The sequence below is a fragment of the Ochotona curzoniae genome, unplaced genomic scaffold (genome assembly GCF_017591425.1).
Source record: "Ochotona curzoniae isolate NIBS_2020 unplaced genomic scaffold, NIBS_Ocur_1.0 contig_64, whole genome shotgun sequence".
Lineage (NCBI taxonomy): Eukaryota > Metazoa > Chordata > Mammalia > Lagomorpha > Ochotonidae > Ochotona > Ochotona curzoniae.
Window position 1 is genome coordinate 42,814,403 of NW_024466502.1, and position 24,927 is coordinate 42,839,329.

Consider the following 24,927-nt stretch of genomic DNA (forward strand, 5'->3'; position numbering starts at 1 on the left):
TACAACTCTACACTGCATAGTGTAGGGCCTGATACATGGCACCTGGTTGAGGATCATAAGACACTCAGCGGAGCAGGGCTGAGTCAGCAGCCAAGGGAAATGCAGTGCTGTGGCTTGGATGTCAGCTGGGGCTCATGTGAGGAAGGGTTGCTCTCCAGGCTGGCGCTTCTCGGAGACTGTGGAACCACTGGGAAGTGGGACCTTAGGTCATGGAGGTGTGTTGCTTGGGAGGAGGTCTTGTGTGACTTCTTGAGTTCCCAAGAGAGGGCTGCTTTAAAAGCCTGGGCTTGGGCCCTCTCAACCTCTCTTCTTTTTGGCTTGCCACATGAGCTTTCCTGTTCTTGGCCATGTACTGGGCTGGGGCCAGGCCTGCACCAGGCCTTCTGCTCCTTTTGAGCCCACCGTGAGCTAAACCTCTTTTGTCTCCCTAAGTAATTGGAAACAACTGAAAGCTAACACTCTCAGCTTTCCTTAAGCCATGGGTGAGAAGCACTTACCTGCAGTGACACACGTGGTTTCTATGGGACAGATACCAGCCTGGGGTTTCTTATGCATTAACCAATTCAATACAGCCAACCATTGTGAGGCCTATTTTATGGATGCAGACACTGAAGCATAAAGTTCCTTGCAAATCAGGCTGCAGGGGGCAGAGGAAGCTTTGAGTCCATACAGTCTGTGTCTTGAGTTAAGGCAAGAGTCCAAAGCTGCAAAAGAACCTTGCCATAGCAGTGACTGCTGGGAGCAGCCTGGGCAGGTGTTGGTACCGTTGCCTGCTGCCCTGACCATGGGCTTCCAGCGCTGGCAGTTCCTAGCTGATTCTTCAAGGTCTTTTTCATGCTCAGACAAGGATTCTGTTAAGTGTCCCCCACCTCCAAAACCTAGCTTTATACTTCTTTTCAACCAAAGGAACTGTGAAAGGTCTCCAATGACAAGCCGATTCTTAGAAGACACACCCAGGTCCTTCAGAACTTTGCCTAGGGTTCTAGAGGACACACCTGTCCCCAGAGAGTTCAGGGACTTTGACACACAGCCTGGAGAAATTCAATGATGACTATAAATCCAGAAACGACCACACCTTCATCTTTGAATGGTCCTCTAGCAACTTCTTGGCGACCTTTTTGAACTTTTTCAAATCACGGACTGACAGGGAATTCAGGATCCTATTCATTTTTTTCAGGAGGGTCTGAATTTTCTGGGCCGTTGGGCCAGGCTCCACCTCCAGGATGGCTGTCTTCCCCATTTCACACAGAAGCTCTGGGCTGGTGAGCTGTGGGCATGTGGAGAGGGCCAGGTGAGGGCCAGTGCTGCCCAGGCAGCAGCTTCCCTCTCTAGGCTCTGGGGTCCTGACCAAACCTTCCACCCCCACCTACCCCGCCCCCCGAAACTTCAGTGCAGGTGTATTTTCCCAGCCCTGCCACCTGTAGCTTCCCTGATACTTCCCTGGATACATTCATTTGACCTGGGCCTTGGCCACATGGATGATGGAGACATGGGTGGATCAAGGCTACAGCCCAACCTGGGTCCAATCCAGAGACTAAGTGGACCAGCAGTGGGTCTGTAGCCAGCCTGGCAGGGCCTGCCTGCCAAAGACGATCTCCTTGGAGCAGTCAGGCTTTTCATGGAGTCCGCTTGTGAATCCCACTCCCCTCCTTCCCCCACTCCTCCACCTCCGGAACCCCAGAAGTATATGTGGATTCTGTTGGGAAGGAACCACCCTCCCCAGCAAGGTCACCTCAGTGCCAACCTCTGCTGAGGAAAAAGGCTCCTGTAGGGAATTAGTACCGGGTAATTGCAGCATGCTCTGTTTGTGTGTGGCACCCAGCTAATGGAATGTCTGCAGAGCAAGGCTACTCAAGCCTTGCAGCAGTCTGCCCTCACCCTGCAGATAGCTGTGAGCTCAGCAATGGGCAAAGAAGGGTGTGTCTTTCCCAGCGCCCTTGCTTGCTCAGCCCTGGCTCTGCCTTCCTGCAGGGCTGCTTCAACTGCCAGACAAGTGATGCCTGTTGACATCTTGACGGCGAGCTTCTTTGATGATGTCAGCTTCCCATGGTGCTTAGAAAGTTGCACAAAAGCATTTGTATGTGGGTAAGAATCAGGTAAGGGCAGACAGCTTCCAGAACATGGCCTAGAGGGTCATGGCATGAACCAGTCCAAGCTTGCACTCACCTGGATGTAGGTGGGTGCAGCTTACCTTATACCTGGTGCCCAGATTGAAACAAATCCGCTTCTGTTCATGAACGAAGGTAAAGATGATGTTATCCTGTCTCTGAATTTGTACTTTGATGTACTGGTTGATTTTCAAGGTGATCGACTGGACCGGGGGTGTGTGCACGTGGATGCCCAGGTTCCACCAGTTCCAAGCCTTCGTGTGCTCATCTTTGGGGAAGTAGTAGCCCAGGCTGTTGCTCAGGCTCAACCTAGATGGGGAGGGCGTGTCAGGGGGCTGTGGGGCTCAGCCTGAGTGCAGCCCTTCTGCAGCAGAGACAGGTCCCTGCCCACAGAAAGGCCTCTGGGGCAGGTGAGGGAAGCTCCAGCTGGGAGGGCCAGCCTGAGCTCCTAGGGTCCTCTTCCTTGACCCCTCGCATGCCACCTTCTTCCCTTCCACTCCTCCCATTTCTTCATCTCCTTCATGCTTTGCATGCCCCTTGGTCTGCCTGAGACGACTTCCCACTCTTCATGGTATGGCTGGCACCTGCTGATCCAATGGGGTCAGTTTCAAGGTCTCCTTCTGATCAAGGTCTCCTGTTTGTTCTCCACAGAATCCTCATTTCTGCTTGCTAATTTCCGTCATGTAATTCCTTAATGTGTATAGGCAATTACAGTAAATACATTCTACGAAGTCACCAGTTCAGTAAATGCAGTCCCTGTAATTCCTAAGGGATGTCTACACCACATAGGCAGAAGCCTTCCTGGTTTTCAGGCACCCAGTGGATGCCTGAGGCTACAGTTAGAACTGAACTATGTATGTATATATTATGTTTTATCACACATACATAAATTCTGTACATATGATACAACTTTCTGTATAAATTGGACACAGTAAGAGATCAGCGATGATGAGTGACAGACAATCACAATGATATAGTAACAAGTGTTATGTGAGAGCTCTCGTTTTCAAAATGCCTTTCTCTATAGTAGTCACCCTCTTCTACCTGTGACTGATCACTGGTAACTGAAACAGCGAAAGTAAAGCAATGGCCAAGGGGGTCGCCTGCGTACACTCAGGTGCCCTTACACATATACATGTCACAAAGATTTAAATCTTGCACCCTAAAGGCAACCCTTCCTGGTAGATTGCTTAAGAATCAAATGACTTTGCTGAGGTAATCACTAATGCATTTCAAACCTATTACCCTGGCCCACGGTGGAAGCTTCTCACTGCCTCGCTATTGCCCCCACCTGCTCCCCCCATCTCCAGGCCCTGGTCCCTATTGTGAGATTTGATATAAGAAGGCCTTGCCCCGTCTCCACTGGGCAGTACACACCGGATGCCCATTGCTTCCAGGTGCTAGCCATCAGTACTTGCGCTATGCTGTTCCCATGCCCTGGAGTTGGGGGTCCGCCCTGTCTGGGGGTGCTGGGCTCCCTTTTTTGGGAGATGATTATGGTAAGGGATACAGGTGGACAAACTCCTCTCTACATGGAGGGCTGGGCTCTGTCCAGGGTGCTGAGGGTATCAAGGATGGAGGACAGAATCTAAGATAATTCTCACTGGGTTTGACTCTGAAGAGGTTAGTAGGAGATGCCATCAACAGGATGTAGCTGCTGTGACTCCGTCATGGGCTTCCCTCTCCCATTACCACCCCAGGGAAGCAGGGGCATGAGGGGGTGTTATTGTGCCCTCTCTGAGTGCAGTAACCTGCACCCGTCCCACATGGTACCCACTCTCTCATTTACAACATGTGGGGGGTCAGAGACAGGACTGGAAACCTGACTCAAGCCACACTGCTTCTCCATGGGCAGGAGGGTTGGGACAGGTGCCTCACACTCACCACACCTCTCTGTTGTCATCGTAGAAGGTGGCATGGCCCGAGTTGTTCACAAGAGCCCGAAGCCACATGTCCGTGCTGTCTTCGAGAATGATGTATGTGAACTTGCTGCCTTGTGTGCATGAGATGAGCAGGGCTAGGTTTCCTGATGGGTAGCTGAGAGCTGGTTAAGGCACAAGCAATCCTTTGGGATGCCCTGGAGAAAGTAGAACCTTACCAAGGGACAGGCCCTCATGCAATCCCACTTTCCAGGCCCAAATCCCAGAGATTTTAGCTATCAATTTATGTCAATAGGAACATCCCAGTGCTCCAGCGGATACTGGATCTGGCCTGTCCCATCAGGAAAGAGAATCTGGAAGACTTTCTTGTTGGGGTAGAGAATTATTCTTCCATCACCTTGATGTGCCTGGAGAGAAAAAACAAACCTATGGTTATGGTCTGAACATCTGCTAAAGGAGCATGGTCCCTCAAGTCTTGTGTTAGTGATTAGTGGATGAATGCTAATGGTTGGTAGATTAGGGGTGGAAATTTGAACTGGTTATGGCATCTAGCAAATGACCTTAGTGTGATGTGTGGATGAGGTCCTTTGGTCATCAAGGGTGTACTTCCTTGGAAGACAATTCTCAAGGGAGAAGGGAGTCTACCAGCCAGTTCTCTCTCTGACTTGGCTCACCATGTGGTTTTTCCAGCCTCACATATGAAGCTGAAATAAACCTTCCTTCCTCCTAAGTAACTCCCCCAGCCAGGTATTGTAGTGAAGCACTGAACAGTGCACCCAGGAGTGAGCACTCAATGTCCTTCCTGAGACAGTGGGGCAGCCGCCTGAGCGTTTGGGCCTCTCACTTCCCCCAGCTCACACCAACTCCCTGGGGACTCTCAGGGCCTCCTCTTTCACTTCTCTTTCTGAAGAGGAAGTCGACCCAGATTCCTGCTGTGTGTGAACATGCTAAGCTATCTTTTCAAGCACCTAGCCTCCTGGCTTACTGGTTCTACTACTTTCCTTGAGCTGTGGGAAGAAAACATGACAAGCTAAGAAGCATAAAGCTAGGCATTTATTCTCTTGGTGTTCTGGAAGCCACAAGTGTGATGTCAAGATGTGGGCAGGTTTAGGGCTGGCTCCTTCTGCAGGTCCTGGAGAAGCCTCATGCCTCACCCCCCTGAACCCTGCAAAGCACAGCCATTACTGATGTTCCAGGCCTGCCTTTGTCTTCATGTGGCAATCTGTGTATCTTCATGTGGCTTACTCCTTACAGGGACACCAGTCACGTTATATCAGGGGCACACTCTGTGCCAGGCTACTGGAACAGGCTACTGGAAGCCTGGAACTCAATCCAGCTCTCCCATGTGGGCGGTAGGGACCCTAAGTACTTCAGCCATCACCTGCGACCTTCCAGGATGTGCATCAGCAGGAACCTCAAGTGCAGCCAGGATTTGAACCTGGGCATTCCAACATGGGACGTGTGTATCTTCTGCAGCACTGCAGTAAGAGTAGATTTTCAGTGTTTGCCTCACAGGCATAGAGTATTTATGTGAGCAACACAAACAGTTGTGGGAACAACTCCTCTCTCAGCTCACTGTTTTCCTTCCTGGCATCTGGCCAGGGCTGGCACTACTGGATAGAACTTTTGTATGCGGCTCTGCCCCCAGATGGAAAATGTGCTCCAAGGGAGTGGAGTATTGCTTTGTGCTTTTCTGCGTCTCCAGCACCAGGAACCACACCTGGACACAGGGTGCTCTTAACACATACCTAGCCAATCCCCACTGCATGTCTCTTTTGTCCATTCAGTGACCACACCCTGTTGTGACCAGTGTTCACTTATGACTATGTTGCATCAGTCTTTACCAATGTAGCATTTGTTTTATTTTACTTTATTTTTACAGAAGCTTTATTTATTTTTATTGAAGTCAGAGTTACAGAGAGAAGGAGATACAGAGAGAAAGATCTTCTGTCTACTCGTTCGCTCCCCAAGTGGCTGCAACTGCCAAAGCTGAGCTGATTTGAAGCCAGGAGCCAGGAGCTTCTTCCAGGTCTCCTAGGTAGGTGCAGGGTTCCAAGGCTTTGAATCATCCTCTACTGCTTTCCCATGCCACAAGCAGGGAACTGGATAGAAAGTGGAGCATGCAGGACATGAACTGATACCTATATGGGATCCCGGTGCATGCAAGGTGAGAGTTTAGCCACTAACCCACCGGGCCCAGCATGCTTTATATGTTAGAGCAGGTCACAGTAAAACTGAATGGGGAGCATAGTAATTCCCATAAGCTCCTGGTCCCTACACCCACCCGTTCTCTGTTGCACTATCAAGATCCCACCAGAGAGGCACATGTGTTACACTCTACAAACCCATAACAAAGCCAGTAGATTTCGTGCTCTGCGGGTTTGGACAACTGTACAATACCACGTGTCTGACACTGTAGTATCTTTTGGAACTGTTTCACTGCCCTGAAATCCTCTGTGCTATGTCTCACTACCCCACTCCAGCTCAACAACTCCAAAGTTGACTAATCTACAGAGGTTTTTTTCTTTCTGTGCTTTCCAAAATGTCATATGGTTGAGAGTATACACTATGCAGTGTTTCCAGATTGCTTTCTTTCATTTTGTAGTAATGCATTTCAGTTTCCCTCTTGTCTTTTTATAACTTGATATAATTTTTATTTATGTATTTATTTTTTTGGTGCTATGTGAGACACATTCCATTGTGGTGCAGTGAGTGAAGCTGCTGCCTCCAACATCAGCATCCTATATGAGCCCCAGTTTCAGTCACCGATGCCTTACTTACAATCCAGATCCTGGGAAAGCAGCAGCAGAAGGTTTAAACGCTGAGCTACTCCCACTCATAGGGGAGATCTGGATGTTCGTAGCTTCAGTCTGGCCCTATCCGGGATGTTGTGGATTTGGGGACCTGAACCAGAGGATGCAAGATTGATCTCTCTCTCTCTCCTGTGTGTGCATGTGTGTGTGAGTGTGCATGCATCCCTCTGAGTAACTCCGCTTTTCAAATAAACTTAAAAAATTTTATCTTGTGGATATTTTTATGCAGACTATTGGGGGAGGGATCTATATATTTTAATACATTTTCCCTTTATTTCCTCCCCTATGAAAATGCCTGAGATGGATCCTATAAGGCAGAAATGTCTCAACACATCCCAGTAAAGTTCCACCTGTGAGTAGCCTGGTGTCCCTCCATCCAAGGGTGCGTCTTTCCTATTTGTGTTCACATGGTGCCATGGTCCTGATGGCCCTCTGAGGAGAGTGAGAGCCTCCCGAGGGCCAAAATACCTGTGTTAAAGTGAGAAATACCAAATGCATCCACCTCACTCACATTTTTAAAACTTCTACTTCTTTTTATTATCATCATTTTATGATACAAATCCAAAGGCCCTGGGATTTCCCAAATCCCTTTCCCAATTACCCACCACCCCACCTCATCGAGTTCCCTTATATCATTACTGTAGTATAGTTCTTCATACACAGTCATATGTCCATCATTGCAGGCATGGACAATGGCAGAGAGTCCAACATTCTATTGTTAAGATATAAGTAAACAGTTTCATTGGGAGATCATCTTTGTCCAGAAGTAGAGATGCATAATGCATTGCATCCTCACATCTGGATATGAGAGTCTCCATTACACAGTTACTATACATCCCTTAAATGAAAAGGCACCAAACAAAATCAACAACAGGGAGAAAAAAAGAAATCAACAACAGCATGAAGTTAAATAACATGCTACTGAATAGTTAATGTGTCGCTGAAGAAATGAAAAAAGATCAAGGACCTTCTTGAAGAAAATGATGCTACTGTATGATCTATGAGTCATTGAAGAATTTAGTGAGAAAGAGTTTTGAAGAGAAGAAACTAGCAAAAAGAGAGCCTGGTGAGATAGCATAGTGGTTAAAATCCTTGCCTTGAGTGTCAGGATCCCATACGGGCACTGGTTCTAATCCTGGCGGCCCTACTTCCCATCCAGCTTCCTGTGGCCTGGGAAAACAGTCGAGGACGACCCCAAAAGCTTTGGGACCCTGCACCTGTGTGGGAGACCTGGAGGAGGCTCATGGCTCTTGGCTTCAAATTGGCTCAGTTCCAACTGTTGCAGTCACTTGGGGAGTGAACCATCAGATGGAAGATCTTCCTCCCTGTCTCTCCTCCTCTCTGTCTATATCCACCTTCCAATAAAAGTAAAAAAGTAAAAAAAAGAAACTAGCAAAAAAAAAATCAAAATCCATGAAATGTAGTTTTCATTGATCTTTGTTGCTGAGATATGTCTCCTATAGGCAACAAATAGATGGGTTTTGTTTTTTAATCCAGTCTACATATCTTTTATTTTTATATATATTTTTTGAATTTTGTGGTACAATTTCAAATAGACAATCCAGTCTATTAATCTATAGCATTTAATTGATGAGTTTAAGCTGTTTACATTTGGGGCTAATAAAAATGGATGGTAATTTGGTTCTGTCATTTTAGCAGTGGGTTGTTCATTGATTTAGTGTTCTGTTGTTATTTTCCTGGGATGTTCTTCGCATTTGGCTTTGGTTTTGGTGGGTGCTAATCCTCTTCTCTCTCAAGAGAACATCTTTAAATATCCTTTGCAGGGCAGGTTTGGAAAAGGCATATTCTTTTAACTTTACTGTGGAAGAATTTTATTTCATTTTCAAAGACTAAGGAAAGCTTTGCTAGGTACGTTATCTTGGGCCAACAATTTTTTTTTCTTTTAGAATCTGGAATATGTCACTCCATTCTCTTCTTGCCTGTAGAATGTCCTATGAGAGGTCTCCTGTGAGTTTAATTGGCATTCCTTTATACGTCAGTTGTTATTTTTCATGTGCACATTTAAGGATCTTTTCCTTAGGTTCTATGGAAGAGAGCTTGATTATCATGAGTCTTGTTCAACTCTGTTGGGAGTTCTGCGCCCTGCCTGGATGTTGTTTCCCAATTCTTTCTCTAGATTAGGGAAAAATTTCCCTTATTACTTCATTAAATAGAGTTTTAAACCCAGCTTCTCTTTCTGCACCTTCTGGAACTCCCATAACTCTTACATTTGGCCTTTAATTCCCATAGCTGTTATATTTGGTCTTTCAATTCCTGAATACTTTTCCTTTGCGCCTGATCCAGCTCTGCTTCCAGCTTTTTGTTTGTTTTCCTCTGGTGACAGGAACTATCTTCTAATTTTGAGATTCTTTCTTCTGCCCCCTTCATTCTATTTTGGAGACTCACCACTCTTAATTTGCTGTATTCTTCATTTCTGATATATCAGCTTTCATTTGATTCATTTCCTGTGTGACATATTCCTTGAATTTCTTGAATACCTGCTTTACATGCTTCTCATTGTTGATAAGTTTTATAAGAAGTGTTTTGAATTCTGTATCCCCCATTTTCTCGATGTCTTCCTCAGTTAACTCTGAGGTTGGCAAAGGGTTTTTCTCATTTTTCTCCTCATGCAGAGGAGTCTTCAGTAATATTCATTGTGCCTTTGTCTTTTTAGCTTTGGTCATTGTACTTCTGGTTATCAGATTCTTCTCCTTGGGGCAGGTTTTTAAGCTGTGTTCAATTTTACTTATTGCAGTTGGTACCTGGCTCTTTGTTTGCAGTCACTAGTGCAACTCCCTCCAGCAAGTTCAAAGTCTGGACACATATGTTAGCTTTCTACCATGGCCTCCATAGTCCCAGCTCTTTGCTCACCAGTTTCCACCTCCTGTGATACCATGCTGAGGCTGCACCAAAGTCCGTACAACCTTTCTCCCACTTCCTGTTGGAGCAGGTCCTGGGATTAGGGAGACATCAGGTATCCTATATAGCTAGATTGTTGTTGTTGGTGATCTTGCCGGAACCCGTTGGCTCTTAGGTCTGAGGGCCACACAAACCTATTTTGAACTGTTTTGACCCATATGATGTCGGTATTTCCCTGTGCACTGAGCTCAGTGAATTCTAGCTAAGCTAAGTGCATGAACAGCTCACTGTTGTCCCTGCAGTCTTAAAGTCTTTGTTACACTGTAAGAAATGGCACCTGATGTGCCACTACTAGAGTTCTTGATCTGCTGGCTGTCAGGTCTGAGGGTTACCTGGATCTATCTTGGTTGGAACCTGTAGGGTGCCACATGTTTGCAGTTCATTGGGCCAGAAATGAAATCACTTCCAGCTCAGTGCATGTGTAGTCCTGTCCCATAGTCTTTGCCTCCCTACACAAGATGGTGCCTGATTTGGCTCTAGGAGATGGACTGGACTGTGAAATCTACCCTGTTCCTGTACCACCTATCTGGGACCTGCCATTCTGTCTCTGCTCCTGATCAAATGAAACAGATCAGCAGGATGAGCAGTTCTTTGTCTGGGTTCATTTTCTGAGCTGCCGGTGAATGTTGCTTTCTACCTTGTTGCTGGTGGGGTTTTGGCTGTCAGTGGAGTTCAGATTGTCATTCGCTGAATGCCGCTGGGGCATGTTACTGCAACACCACACCATTATGTCTGCTGCTTTCTTTTGTCTGTCAGTCTTCAGGTGCTCTTCAGGGACTATGTCCTGACAGACGAATTTCCCAAGCTCCTCCATCAGAACCTCTCTCAATGGCAGATCTCGCACATACTGGTGGTCCATGGGCCAGCCCCACTTAGTCCACCTCCTGTCCTGGCAGGAACAGTGGCCTTTCCTGCCTGGCCTTCAACCCATTCCGGTTATTATTGTTGGGTGTTTCAGCTCAGCCAAAGCTCGTCCATACTCACATAAGGCTCACACATGCCTCAGTAGGGGCAGAGACCTAGCCAGTCCATCCTACACCTACTGGTCCTCCAGAGAACCAGATGTTGCTGGAGTCTAACCTAGCATGGTGTGTCCAGTCCCAGCTCACACTTGTGCCAAGGGAGATTGCAGCCATGTCCAAAGCAGAACGTAGCCCCCATTCCAGCCCACGCACTCACCTGTGGGAACCGCAACCCAGCCAGAGTGTCCTCTTAGCTCCCCAAAAAGGCCTGTTCCTAGCCATAGATCACGTGCACACCATGGTTGCTCTGACCCAGACTGGTATAGCCCCTCACCTCTCTTGGCCTTTGCCTTAGATGCTGTAATCTGGCATCCCTGGCTCATCAAACCAGTAGGTGTAAGAGCCTAGCTCAGCATGACCTGTGTTCCATTCTGATTTCTTTTCTTGCTTGTGAGCTAAGGTTTGCTTGGTCCTTCCTAGTCTGCCTCCTTCCATAATCAACCCACGTATTAGTCAACTGTTGGAGCTACTTTGCCCATCTTGCCCGACCCCCAGGCCTGGGCCATGTGATCATCAGTGAGAAATACCAATGCATCCACCTCACTCACCTGTAACGTCTGTTTTATCCACTCTGTGTCAATTTCTGGTTTCTTAAGACGAACATGAACAGCAGATTTTGTTGTGGTTTCTCCCTTAGGCTCCTCGATTTTCGGTGGATTCGACAGAGAGTATGTGAGCGTGGACATCTCTGATGCCTTCTGACCTGTTGATTGGTGGTTGAGCAAACACTGAGTCCAGTGTTTGAATTAAGTAAGATCCGGATGCTAAGGTGACTTGGAGGGCTTGTTAGAGCAGCCATGCCCTCCACCCCATGTAAGGCAGGCTCCCAAGTAGTAGGAAAAGCAAGGTCTTAGAAGAAGTGGGAAATGTAAGGACTAAAATTCCAGCTGTTTTCTCATTCATTCAGCTCAGATGTATCAAAGGTCTGATGTGTGCCAGCCCAGTGCTCTGTGCTAGATACAATGCCAAGGGCCACCTGGCACAGATATGATGGTGAGAGGGGGGTAGCACAGCACTATTCCAGTGCTGCTGTGAGTGGATTGCCGATTGGACAAAATGTGTGGCTGAGGGTTGAAAAGATTGAGGGCAAGCTAGGAAAAGTTAAAAAAAATGCATTTTGCACCTTAAATATATGTTATTTATCACTGAAAACATTTATGTGTGTTAAAAATAGGCTACTTTAAGTGGGGGGAACCCCTGGGTGGAGCAGGTGGACAGGAGGAGGCTTGTATCCCAACCCTGGGGACTCCCGGATCCTCAATAAGGACTATCAGTATGGACACCAAGGACTACATCCCAACTGCCAAGCCGACCATGGGGAACTGGAATGCCTTCGGATGCCAAACACTCTGACGCCATCCACCCCTGTTTGGATCTACCACATGGGATGGAAGAAACCCAAACCCTTCCTTGCAGGATCCAAGGTCATCGGAACAGTAAGCTTCCTTCAGGACTAGGGAGAGGAGCTTTCTCTGGTCCTTACTTAGTTCCAACTTTGGATCCCCACCCTATCTTGCAATGACCATCAGGGTCGTTCCGGAGCCCTCCACCCCAACACACACACACACACACACACACACACACACACACACACACACACAATTAGAATAGACAGAGAACAAAAAGGAAAGCTTGGAACTTGACAGGAAACGGTCAGCGTGGACTCACACATGCCTTAGTAGGTAGGATACAAAGATTAGTTACTCCTCACTAAGGTATTGAAGATTTCTCTGCACACCCCTCCTAAAACTGTTCTATACTTCAACTGTTGACATATGTCTTCTTAGAGTTATAAGCCAGTTTAGACTATGCCAAAATCTGCCAAGTTCAGCAAAATTAAGCTTCAACACTATAAACTGCTGAATGCTAAAATGAAAATAGTCACGAGACAGCTGAATAGTATCCTATAGCCATTTTAAGGTGTATAGCAGCCAGTTCTTTGTATAAACCAAAATTGAAATGTCAATAAAGCAGTCAGAGGATGCGGTTAAGAACTTACATTTTTTAACATATTTGTTACTCAATACCATGTCAATTAATTCCATAATGTTGTAAATTGATGCTGATGTTATGTTGTGGCTTTTAATTGGTCAGGACGATATTCTGTCAGCTCTGCTTTCAGATCAGAGGTGGTCTCTCCAAGAAACTGTTGAATTTATCTGGACAATAAGATAATGGACTCTATGCTTGCAATGAAAGAATCTTAACTGAATTTGAACTGTAATACTGCAATAAGGTGGAGGAACCCACCATGGGGGGAGGGTATAGGGAAGGGATGGGGGAATCCTAGAACCTATGAGACAGTGTCACATAATGCAATATAATCAATAAAACAAAACAAAACAAAACAAAACAAAACAAAAACCAGGCTACTTTATATGTCAGTGTAGGGTAAGGTCATGGTGACTCAACAGGCTAATCCTCTGTCTGCAGCACCAGAATAACATAGGGTGCAGGTTTGGGTCCTGGCTGCCTCACTTCCAGTCCAGCGGCCTGGGGAAGTATCTGGAGAATGGCTCAAGTCCTTGGGCCCCTGAGCCCATGTGAGAGACCCAAAAACATGCTCCTGACTTCTAGCTTCAGATTAGCTTAGCTTCAGTTACTGGGGACATTTGGGGAGTGAACCAGCAGAAAAAGATTTCGTTTTGCCTCTCCTTCTCTCTGTAAATCTGCCTTTCAAATAAAAATAAATATGTCTTTTAAAAAAATGCAGGGCATTATCATTCCTTTGAGTGTGGGCTGATGACTAGGGCAGTGGGATGATGTTATTCTCAAGTCACACCCATCAGTTATGGCTTATCCTCTTCAGTTTTGGCAGTTTCTAAACAGTTTAAATTTCGGAGTCATAGTATCTTTTAAGAAAAAAATTCCTACATTCTATATTCATTTGCATCTGTTTTGTCTACACTTAAAGTGGGTTATAGAAGCTATTTTCTTGTTTTTTTTTTTTTTTTAAGCATTCAACTTAGTGTTTCTTCTACCTTTGTCCATTTGTATAAGAATTGTGGCTTAGAACTTGAATATATGAAGGGCACCATCAGGGCAAACCCTGTGCCCAGCATCTCCGTTAAGTGCCAAATCCAGTGGTGGGAGCTGCAAGGAGCAGAGCCAAGCCTTGGAGAGGCATCTCCAACGAGGGTCAGCCAGGATGTTCCTGGTGGAGAGGAAGAGCCCCGGCTCAGCAGGTGATTAGAGAGAGGTCAGTGAGGACACCACAGGTGTCTGCCATGAGAGCTCCCAGGAGAGAACATGTCCAGCTTCTGAAGGTTAGGAGACTTCTGGGGGAGGGAAGTCTCTCACACCCAAGGGGGAGTTCCAGAAGCAGCAGCATATGGTAGGAGGGTAGAGTGCAGAGGATCAGTGGAAACTGAGGGTTCAGGAAAAGCAGGCTGGGCTAGGTTATTGGTCCATCTGCCCAGTCAATGTTATCTGTTGTGCACCTGTGTGTCAGGGTCACTGTTGGCCCTGTTGTGTCAGGGGAAGCAGATGTGATGCAAGTGAATAGATGAAACTGTGATATGGCAGATTGGAACTCAACCCACATACAAAGAGGCAAGATTTCTCCAGGACCAGGCCTCTTGTTTGTGTGTCTTAGCTCAAGGTGTCCCTGATTAATCGTTTATCAAAAGGAATTCATTAAATTGAGGGAGTGGTTCAACTGGCCCTACAAAGTTCTAATCACCAGACTCAGTAAGTCATTTGCTTCTCCAATAGGTAATACCTTGATGGTTACTATGGTCCAGAGTGGGTGTGTTTAAGAGAGTTCTAAGTCTGGGGCACAGTGTAACTGCCACCTGCATGTAGTCCTTCTGCAGACTAACTGAAGCCCATGTATCCTTGAAAAGCATGGAACTACTGGTTTTAAAAGCCAGGCCATGAGCAGCCCTGACCAGCCAGGAACTTAAATGAGAGCTAATGATGTGCCTCGTAGGCTCAACTTCAATCCATTAGAACCGCCCTCCCCCGGGCCTTCAGAGTCCAGGATTAAGTGATAGCTACCCAAGTCCTTGCTCTGTACTTTACAAATACATGACCACTTTCTTCCACCATGAAAAATTAAGAAGGGCAAGAAGGATGGAAAGTTGCATTCGTATGTACACATGTAAACACTAGCTTGCAAGAGGCAGCCAAGGAATGTCTAGATGAGAAGATAACATTTCAGCGAAGCGCTGGATGAAATGAGAAGCAGCCCACAGGCCGATGGAACTGAGAGTGTTGCAGGCAGGAGCAGCACACACAAAGGCCTTGTGGCAGGGGATGCTTGGTTCACTCAAGGAAGGAGCAAAAAGCCAATGTGATTGAGCCTTCTAAGCCACATGAAGCATGCAGACATTTTCTGGGAGGCAATGGAGGCTAAGGAAGAGATTTTAAAATTTTGCATTGGAAATGTTAAGACTGAGAGACAAAAGGACAGGAATCAGGGAGACTAGAATTTCAGGGGAAAAGATGATGGTGACGGCTTCCTATGTTTTGTAAAGTGGGGGTAATGCTACCTACAGTGTCCTAAGTGTTTATTGCAAAGTAATGTATGCAAAGCGTTTGGCACCTGGTTGAAGTCCGATACAACTTTATTCTTCTCATAAAAGACTTTGTCATGTTGATGCTTCTTGATGCCAACTGTGATGTTCTGCTTGGTCTCAGCAGAGTAGATGACTCTAAACAGGAATGGCTGCATGCCATCAGGAGCCCAGCACACAGGCCAAGGCAGGACCCCTCTCACTCTGGAATTAGTGATAATTTCCAGGCAGCTTTAAACCTAGCATACCCCGCGTGGAGCCCATGTGACTCTGTAGGCTGCATACACACGGTGCTGGTCTTGGTTTGGAAAGAGGAGTTTTTAGAAACACAAGAATCGAGAAGAATGGACCAAAGACTGGAAGCAAATGAGTTTGCCTCACCATGGGCTGTTGGAGAATTCTTTGGGACTTGCCACAGTAAGAACATGAAAAATTAAGTATCACTGTATAAAGCACCCAAAGCATTCATGCTTTTCAGGCTTCAGTTGCCTAGAAGAGCAGGGAGTAGGTAGGGCTGCTAGCGCAGTCTTCAGGGGGAATCTAGCCCTTTGACTCATACCACATTTGATCCTTCAATTAGAAGTCCTAGTCTGGGCATACGACAGTACAGTATCCTGAAAAAAAAAAAAATCTTATTCCTCAAAACGAACAAGAGTATCAGACCAGGCCCAGTGCGGTAGGTAGCTCAGCAGCTCAAGTCCCCGCCTTGCACGCTCCGAGATCCCATACTGGCACAGGTTTTAGTCCCGGTGGCCTAGCTTCCCATCCAGCTCCCTGCTTGTGGCCTGGGGAAAGCAGTCAAGGATGGCCCAAAGCCTTGGGACCCTGCACCCGCGTGGGAGACCTGGAAAGAAGTTCCTGGCTCCTGGCTTTGGATTGGCTCAGCTCCAAACCATTACAGCCACATGGGGAGTGAATCATTGAATGGAAGTTCTTCCTCTCTTTCTCACCTCCTCTCTGCATATCTAACAGTCAAAAAAAGAGTATCAGACATTCATGTACATATCCACCCATTGAGGGAACATGTCATGGTGCCAAAGACAGACCCAGGTATCTACAGCTGAGGGGAACAGAAACACAGTGGAAGACAAGTGGCACAGTCAGTACAGCAGCCATCTGTTGCTGGGATTTTTTTCTTGTTGTTGTTGGAGGGGAGAGGATACAAACATCTTTATTTATTTATTTGCATTTTAACTGTTATTGTTATTTTCCATGATATGATTTTGTGGGTATAATGGAATCCCCTTCTCCTATTCTCCTTCTTCCCTCCCCATTATTCTCCTTCCATTTCCTCCCATTTTATTACATTAGCGTAGTCCTTCAGTACTAGTCACAAGTCTAACATTCTGCTGTTTGAGTGTACCGTGGCATTGTAGGAATTGGAAAGTCTGGTAACACATTGTGAAGGTATATTTAACAGTTCCATTGGGAGCCTTCCTTTTATTGAAGAGATGTATCTTCACTTCCTGATATGCTAATCTCCCTAACAGAGTTCATCTATGGGAATATATGTATATACATATTATCTATGTATCTATCTTGTATTTTGTATGGTTGTTGCCTTACATCGGAGGAACATAGGATATTTTCCTTTTGGGATTGACTTGTTTCATTGAGTATAATGGACTCCAGCTGGAATCATCTTACTGCAAATGGTAGGATTTCATTCTTTCTAATGGCTGGGTAGTATTTCATGGAGTACAACTATTCCAGTTTCTTTATCCATTCATCTTTTAACAGACATGTGGGCCGTTTTCATGTCTTCACCATTGTGGATTATGCTGCTTATAACTATAGCCTTGCAGGTCACTTTCTCAACATGCAGACTTCACTTCCTTTGTGTGAGTCTGAGTGTGGTGGGTCCACCTCCAGGCAATTGAAGTGGTCCTGTTCCCAAGGCCAAAGATGGTGTGAGACCTAGACTCAGATACACATATCCTATTTTATTCAGCCGATATAGCTGTAAGAAGCAGACTTTGGTTCATTTTCAAAGTAAGGCAAATACAAAATCATTAGCTAGCTAGTGTAACAGCTTGCAGGTGTTCAGAAAGTAACAAGTTTATGCACCTGGAAATTCCCAAAGCAATCAGGAAATGAGACATTAGGGGTGATTAACATAGCAAAATGCATATTAGTGGAAATAATAAAAATTGAGTGATGTCTGGGAAGATTGTAGTCCTGTAGTACTTAGTCAATGAGGAAACAGGGTAAAGACATGCGTGTTAGTGAATGAGTACCTTGCTCCAGGGTGTGCCTGCCTATTAGATATCTCATATTGCAAGATCATTGGTAACAAAACACCGATCTTGCAAGACCCTTAATAAAGTCTCGCTTTCCCTGCACTTTCCAAGTCTGAGTCCATTCTTGAGTGCACAGGCGATGATATTTTCTACATGCCAACTGCTGGTTCTTCATTGAATATGCCAGGATAAGCCGTGGGTTTCACTTGAAGATCTGGGGCTGGAATGTAGCCTTTCTATTTAATGGGGGCAGATATTTGGCCTGTCTTTGTCTTCCTTAGAAGTACCATATGCTGATTATGCCACTGGAGTGCACTAGTTTTCTTTCTTCTCCTTATTCTATTTCACAGGGTGTGACAATCTTGCAATCAGATAACGTATGTAAAAGGACCTGGCCTGCAGCTAGTGCTAGCATCAGAGACAGACTCTGGTGCTGGGATGGAAGCACTCTTGAGAGGGAAGGTGTGGCCATGATGGGTTAACTCTGTGTCCCCTTGGCATCGTCATTTCTATGTTACCTGGATCTAGTAATCTTAAAGTTGAATTTCTCAGCTTAGTAGCCAGATACCTTAGTCCTTTGACCAAAGTCTTCCATGGTTGCATTGATAACTTCTGTGACTGACAAACGTCAACAAAGGGATTTCAAATGCTTCCAGTATTCTAGAAAAGACTCTGTTTCTTTTCCAAATTTTGCATTAATATTGACTTCCCAAAGCACTCTCATTACTACTCCCAATCTGGAATAGATCCCCTCCTGTGAGGTCCCATTCTGTATGGCAATTCCCTACTTTCTTATCTTTCCCCCAACAAGGGATAAGCCTCTTGAAGTCCTAGACTAGGTTTTTCTTCTGTGGTTTAATCACCAGGTAGGTCTTCCAGGGAGGTAGCAGGCACTTCTGTCTTCCTTAAGAACACTACAGGGGGTGAGAGGTAGCAGACAAGCATTAAGCTGCACAAAATGATAGAGTAGGTCTTACCTTCCCGTCTCTTCAGAATCCACAGGATTGCAGCTTTGTATTTGTCAAAATTTTTCTTCAACCTAGAAGGCAGGCAGATCATCTTTGTAAGCCAAGGCTGAGTTCACACCTACAAGGCAGGATACAAAGTATCTGGGGTCTTGCACCTGCCAAGTTCCTTACATTGGTGGGAAGCTGGGCTGTTCTGCTGCCTGACCCAGCCCTTCTTTCAGCAAAGCCCAGGAATGAAGGAATGCCATGTGACACTCACTCAGTACTTCCTACTTAGTATGTACTTGACTTTCAAATCCAGGCACATGGCCTGATTCCAGAAACCTTCAACATAAATTCAAAACAGGTCACTTTGTGGGTTAGAGACAGAGCCCAGGAACTCCAGTTGCAAGTTGTATGAGTTAAGTTCGTACAGCTTGATTTTCTAAGGCTTGTTCACATCCCAGTGAGGGTTACCTCTGGAAATGACTTGAAAAAAAACAAAAACAAAAACAAACAACAAAACAAAACAAAACCAAAACAAAAGAAACAAAAAACCAGCATTGTCTGTGAATGGGACGGAGCTGCTGTAAACCCCTTTGCCTTTAATAGGACACTTGCAAATAGGCTCAGTCACAACCATTTACCACGAAAGTCACACTAAGGCCCAGACTTTTGAAATGATCAAGCCACTCACTCAGCTCACGTCAATATACAAAATGTGTTAACCTGGCATTTGGAGGACGTGGGCTGTTTTACTTTCAAGGGCAGCTGTTTTCTGGTTCTCAGATCACAGCCCCTTTGAAAGGGAGGGCCCCAGTAAGATGAAGCTTCCCAGGCTTAACTGGATCTGAAAGGAGCCCTTCGACATGACAGGTTTTAAGTTCTTAAGATGCCTTGAAGACAGCAAAAAGAATTTTACTGTGAGCAACCCTAGGAAGCAGACATCTTTTGCTGGAAAGAGCTGGACTGTTTCATTTTGCAGACAACAATGGTTTACTACTTGTATGTAAGAAGCAATAGGGGAAACTTGGAAACGAGATCTGCATGGTCTGACAGTATTGCTTTTATTTGCCAACACTTCTAGTATTTAACAGTAAACAAGTCTACTGGCACCTGTGAAAAATAAAGACCAAAGAGTCGTGAGGATTGGAGACCTATCCTTCAGGATGCTGAATGCAAGCAAGGTTAACCTCAAGGGAGGGGACCCAGCTGGCAGCATTCAATGCCCCTTTGAAAATGGCTCCTCTCCTCTCCTCTCCTCTCCTCTCCTCTCCTCTCGTCCCCTCCCCTCCCTTCCCCTCCCCTCCCCTCCTCTCCCCTCCCCTCCCCTCCCTTCCCCTCCCCTCCCCTCCTCTCCCCTCCCCTCCCCTTTTCTCTCCTCTCTCTTCCTCTCCTTTTTTTTCCCTCTCTTTTTGGGTCCATCTTTGCAAGCTAGCAGAAGGAATTCCTACCAGTTAGCTCCTCAGTGGTGGAGTTCACAGGTGCACATTGCTGTATCCCACCTAGCTTGGCACACCATGGGTGCTTAGGAACTATTTGTTGCCAGCAGTCAACACATGAACCTGTCTTACAGGCTTACATGGGAAGATGGGCAGGAAACGGCCCTTGGCTGCAGGATGGCAAGCTGTTGAGTGTTTGTTCCTGCTGATCCCAAGCCTGGGAGATCTTGGTGATTTCTATTCTGTAGGTGTGACCCTCCTCTCTCCTCTGGAAACCTTGGGGAATCTCCTGCTCCACAGCAGAAATTTCTGACAGTTCTTCTCTTGTGACTTTGCAAGTGTTGAGCGCTCTGTCCCCAATGCCTGTGCCACTGCTGGAGGACATACAAAAGACCCAAAGGGCTCCAAACACAACCATGCTTTCTCAGATGTCTGACCACAAGGAGGGGAAAGAGTCAGGCTTTGTGCCAACAGTACTGTAGACTGGAGGCACAAATGTGTTTCTGGAACAGTCTGTGACCTAGTGTCAGAAATGGGTCTGCAACAACCCTATCATTCCCCAAACTGAATCAGGACTCTGGCCAGGACTCCAGCTGAGGTCAGCTCCCAACTCTCCCTCCTCCATGAGCAAAACTCCAGCCAGCCTCAGGGGGAAGCTCTGGAGCTTGCTAAGCAGATATCCAGGATTTTGACACTCCATTGCTCCTCCTAAAAGCCCAGAGGTTTCTTGCTTTTTGGACTTTTGTTGATATTTTTGGTTCCTTCAAGACTACCCATGCCTTGGATTTCCAGTCTCCACTCCCATGTCCCTTGACTTTTACCTAACTGTGCCCCTCAGGCTTGTGATCTCCTTGGCCTGGGGTCTTGATCTAGGTCTGGCAGCTGGCTCATTTTGTCTTCTTGTCTGCTCCCTGATGCTGGGAATTTGCTAGTGTGTGTGTGTGTGTGTGTGTGTGTGTGTGTGTGTTGCTTTGCCCAATTCAGCCTTCTGCTGCCTCCTCTGGCCTGCCCGCACCCACCAACAGGCAGCTTCATCTCCCCAGCTACTCACAGCATTCTTAGCTTCTTTTTGTTTTGACTTTCCAGCAGCTTGGTCAGGGGAATGTCAAAATCCTCCTCGAGTTCACGGAGAGCAGCCATCTCTTGGATGATTAACCTAAACACTGACTGATAGGAGCTGTTAAGAAACTACAAAAGGGCCACAGAATCAAAATCCAGGAAATGGGAATTAACAACTCATTTATCATGTTTCTGGCTCCCAAAGCCTCCTGCCTCCGCATCCTCAATCCATCCCCCATAGAAGCCAACAGGGTGATCTGTAAAAATACAAGATTAGTCCCTTTGCCACAAAAGAACTCCGTCAACATTTGAGAAGACTTTGGGCTGGATCTTCCTTAAATGATTCTGTAGGTATCTATTTTAAGAAAACTCCTTACAGAGCAAGAAGAAAACATGAGTGGAATTACAAAATTTTGGTAGTAAGAAAGAAAAGGTCTTTCTAACATAAAACAATATTCAGTAGTTGGGATATGAAGTGACAAATGAAACGCTCTAAAAATAACAATGTTGCAGCAACTGCCAGAAAGAAAGTTGGGATAAAAATGCAAACTGGAGGAGTTGGCATTGTGATGCACCAGCTTAAACTACTGCTGGGAATACTCAAATTCTGTATTGAAGCGCTGGTTTGAGCTCTGGCCACTTCACTTCCATTCCAGTGCTCTGCTAATTCGCCTGGGAAATAGCAGGTACTGATTTAAGTACAAAATTCCTGCCATCCATGTGAGAAATCTAGGTGGAGTCTCTAATTACCCTAGCTTTGGTCTGGCCAAGTCCATGCTGTTGTGGCCATTTGGGGAATGAGCCAGTGGACTGGAGATCTCTTTGTCTCTCTCCTGCTCTCTATAAGAAAATAAATATTAAAAAAAAATTGGGAAAAAGCTCATATGTATGTATGTCAGAAAAAAAGACTATATTTTAAAAAAAAGATTTATTTTACTCCCATTGGAAAGTCAGATATACAGAGAAGAGGAGAGACGGAGAGAAAGGTCTTCCGTCCGTTGATTCATTCCCCAAGTGGCTGTAACAGCCAGAGAGCTACATTGATCTGAAGCCAGGAGCCAGGAGCCAGAAACCTCCTGCAGGTCTCCCTCTCAAGCAGAGTCCCAGGGCCCTGGGCCGTCCTCGACTGCCTTCCCAGGCCACAAGCAGGGAGCTGGAAGGGAAGAGCGGCCTCTGGGATTAGAACTGGCGCCCATATGGGATCCCCGCACGTGCAAGGTGAGGACTTTAGCTGCTGGGCTACCACACCAGGTAGAATCGCTTTTTTTTTAACATGTAAAAACTCTGAAAAAATCAGAAGGGAAAAAAATAAGCACCTGATACAACTTGGATTAGTTTGAACTTGGCCCTGCCAGGCCCACACTCTGGCAGCTTGGTTACAGCAGATGATGCTGGGAAACAAGGATTGTATAGTCCAGGTTCTAGATGTTGTCTTCTCCTCTCACGTGGGCTCCTCTGTTGTGACATCGTCCATCAGCCTGAACCAGGGGGCATCCTTGATCTTGAACACTAACCCTTCAAAACAAACCTAAACACACCTCTTTTCTGTGTAAAGTTACCCTGTCTCAAGTATCTCATCATAGTTATGAAAAACCAGATAAACATAGCAGTATAATGGAAGAGTGAAAAAAAAGCACAAAGACATAGGTGACCAACAGATGGACAAACGTGCGTCAGTGTTCACAATGAAGGTGATGGAGAAGGCAACAAGGAGACATTGTTAACATTTGTCTTACCAAAAGAACCACAAGTGAGGAAACTTTGCTGATGAGGATGTGAGGAAGGAAGCATTCTCATGTCCTCTGGGGAAAAACATGGTGCACTTACAGGGGTGGAGTGGTGGTGGAAACTGATCAATATCCTTTATGTTAAAGATGAACCTTTGAATTCAGGGTTCAAGTGCTAGGAATTTCTTTAGCTACAATTGCATTTCTGTGTACAACTCATTGCAAAATTTGAGAGAGTGTGTGTGTATTTATGAAGAACTGGGAAAGGACTTAAGTATCCACTGAAACAATGCTGGTTAAATTATAGTACAAGATATAATATTATACAAATATTTCCAAAATATGCTATGCAGGGAAAAGCAAATTAGGTACATTGTGAATACTGCGATCCTATTTATGGGTATGCACCTTTTTAAAGATATGTAAGTTTATATAGGCCTTAAAATTTTCAGAAGGAATAAACAAGAATATAAAGTAGTTACTTCTGGGAGATAAGGCATTGAAAACTTGAAACATTTATTTTCTAGCCGTATTTACTATTTCTACATTTTAAAAGTCTGGTGCTAGGGCCCGGTGGCGTGGCCTAGCGGCTAAAGTCCTCACCTTGAACGCACCCGGGATCCCATATGGGTGCTGGTTCTAATCCCGGCAGCTCCACTTCCCATCCAGCTCCCTGCTTGTGGCCTGGGAAAGCAGGTGAGGATGGCCCAAAGCCTTGGGACCCTGCACCCATGTGGGAGACCCGGATGAAGTTCCTGGATCCTGGCTTCGGATCGGCACAGCATTGGCCTTTGCACTCACTTGGGAAGTGAATCATCGGACGAAAGATCTTCCTCTCTGTATATCTGACTTTCCAATAAATAAATCAATCTTAAAAAAAAAAGAAAGTCTTGTGCTAATGGTAGCTTCACAATTTTAAAGCAAAATTGAATGAAAACACCCAAAGAAAACAAAACAATACAAAACAAACCAAACAAGAACAAGTCAGGTATGTCACATTGCCTGCTGACAGTCCTTTTGTGAAAAAGCCCTGGGGTGGCACAGAACTTTCAACAGGAGCATACCTGCTCAAACCACCTGTCCAGCAGAACACTCTGGAATGTTCCTGAATAGGCCTTGGTCTTTCTGAACTTCACTCAGTCACAGGGAGGGTGTGCTGCTTGTGAATGTGGCTCTGCCTGATACAGCAAAACCTCAACACACAGAAGCTCTGAGGAGCGCTGAATAATTTAAGAATCTAATTAAATCAATTCCTTTAAGTTTCCACTCTAGTTGAGAAATCTTTCTACAACACCTGAGTTTACTTTCCTGTATTAATAAATTCAATACGATAAAGCCAAGTTCAAGCCATCTTTTTTCTTCCTTGCCTGTGCCATTTCAGTATTTGAAATGCAAATCTTGTTAATACAGTGCTGCAGAGAAGCAAGTGTGGAAGGTGAGGAATTGAGGGCTACCTAGGCAGTGAAGCCAGAAAATTTCCTAAATATATATATACATTTGAATATATAAAATCAAATTTTATATAAAATATATAAAATTCAAATATATATATTTGAATATCTAAAATATATGTTTATATATAAAACATATATTTGAATACGTGTATTTATGAATATATATATATATATATTTGAAACTAAATATCTAGGTTGTGGCCTTTTGTTTGTTTTGTTTTTCACAATGGAAATTTAGAGAAATACATCTGCTTAATTTTGGGTTGCAGGGATGCAATCTTTTGTTGTCCTGGTTGTAGTGAGACCTGCAATCTTGCTGAGTAACAGTACTCTCACTCACACCAACCCGGGTTATAAGTCTTAGAGCTAAGTTGACACAGTAAACTAGTGCCACCAGGTTGCTCACCAGTCAAAGTGTTTATATGTCACATAAACGTTTATAAAACAGAATATTTATAACGCAGAATGCAAATTTTGCTTTAAAGGCAATGCAGCTTGAGTACCCCTGCTCTGAAATCTATGTGTTTCAGACATAGAATTTTTAAAATGGGGAATATTTGTATATATGAAAGGTCTTTAAAAAATCTCATGGAAATGCATTATAGAAAAACAACTATGCATGGATTTAAAATTTTTTGCACCCATCTAAATTTATCATCGAATTTCATTTTCCATGGACTTTGAGAAGTATCTTCATGCAACGAGATGATTGCTGATGGGACTTGAAGCACAGCATTCATTCATGCTCTTGTACTTGTTACCTGGAGGCAATGCTATATGGGATTTTGTGATCCTGTGC

The 24,927-nt window shown here is 45.3% G+C and overlaps 1 protein-coding gene across 1 annotated transcript in view; it reads right to left on the reverse strand.

Moving 5' to 3' along the window:
• Window positions 1-978: 978 nt before the first annotated feature.
• ERICH6B (glutamate rich 6B) overlaps window positions 979-24,927 on the reverse strand; it is a 48,753-nt gene continuing 24,804 nt past the window's right edge. Inside the window, exons 7-13 of the mRNA XM_040991046.1 lie at window positions 20,940-21,076; window positions 18,477-18,538; window positions 11,291-11,445; window positions 4,310-4,395; window positions 3,993-4,145; window positions 2,192-2,417; window positions 979-1,267 (exon numbers count right to left, since the gene is read on the reverse strand). Of these exons, the coding sequence (XP_040846980.1) occupies window positions 1,052-1,267; window positions 2,192-2,417; window positions 3,993-4,145; window positions 4,310-4,395; window positions 11,291-11,445; window positions 18,477-18,538; window positions 20,940-21,076 (1,035 nt within the window). The 3' untranslated portion in view covers window positions 979-1,051. The remainder of the gene's footprint in view (window positions 1,268-2,191; window positions 2,418-3,992; window positions 4,146-4,309; window positions 4,396-11,290; window positions 11,446-18,476; window positions 18,539-20,939; window positions 21,077-24,927) is intronic.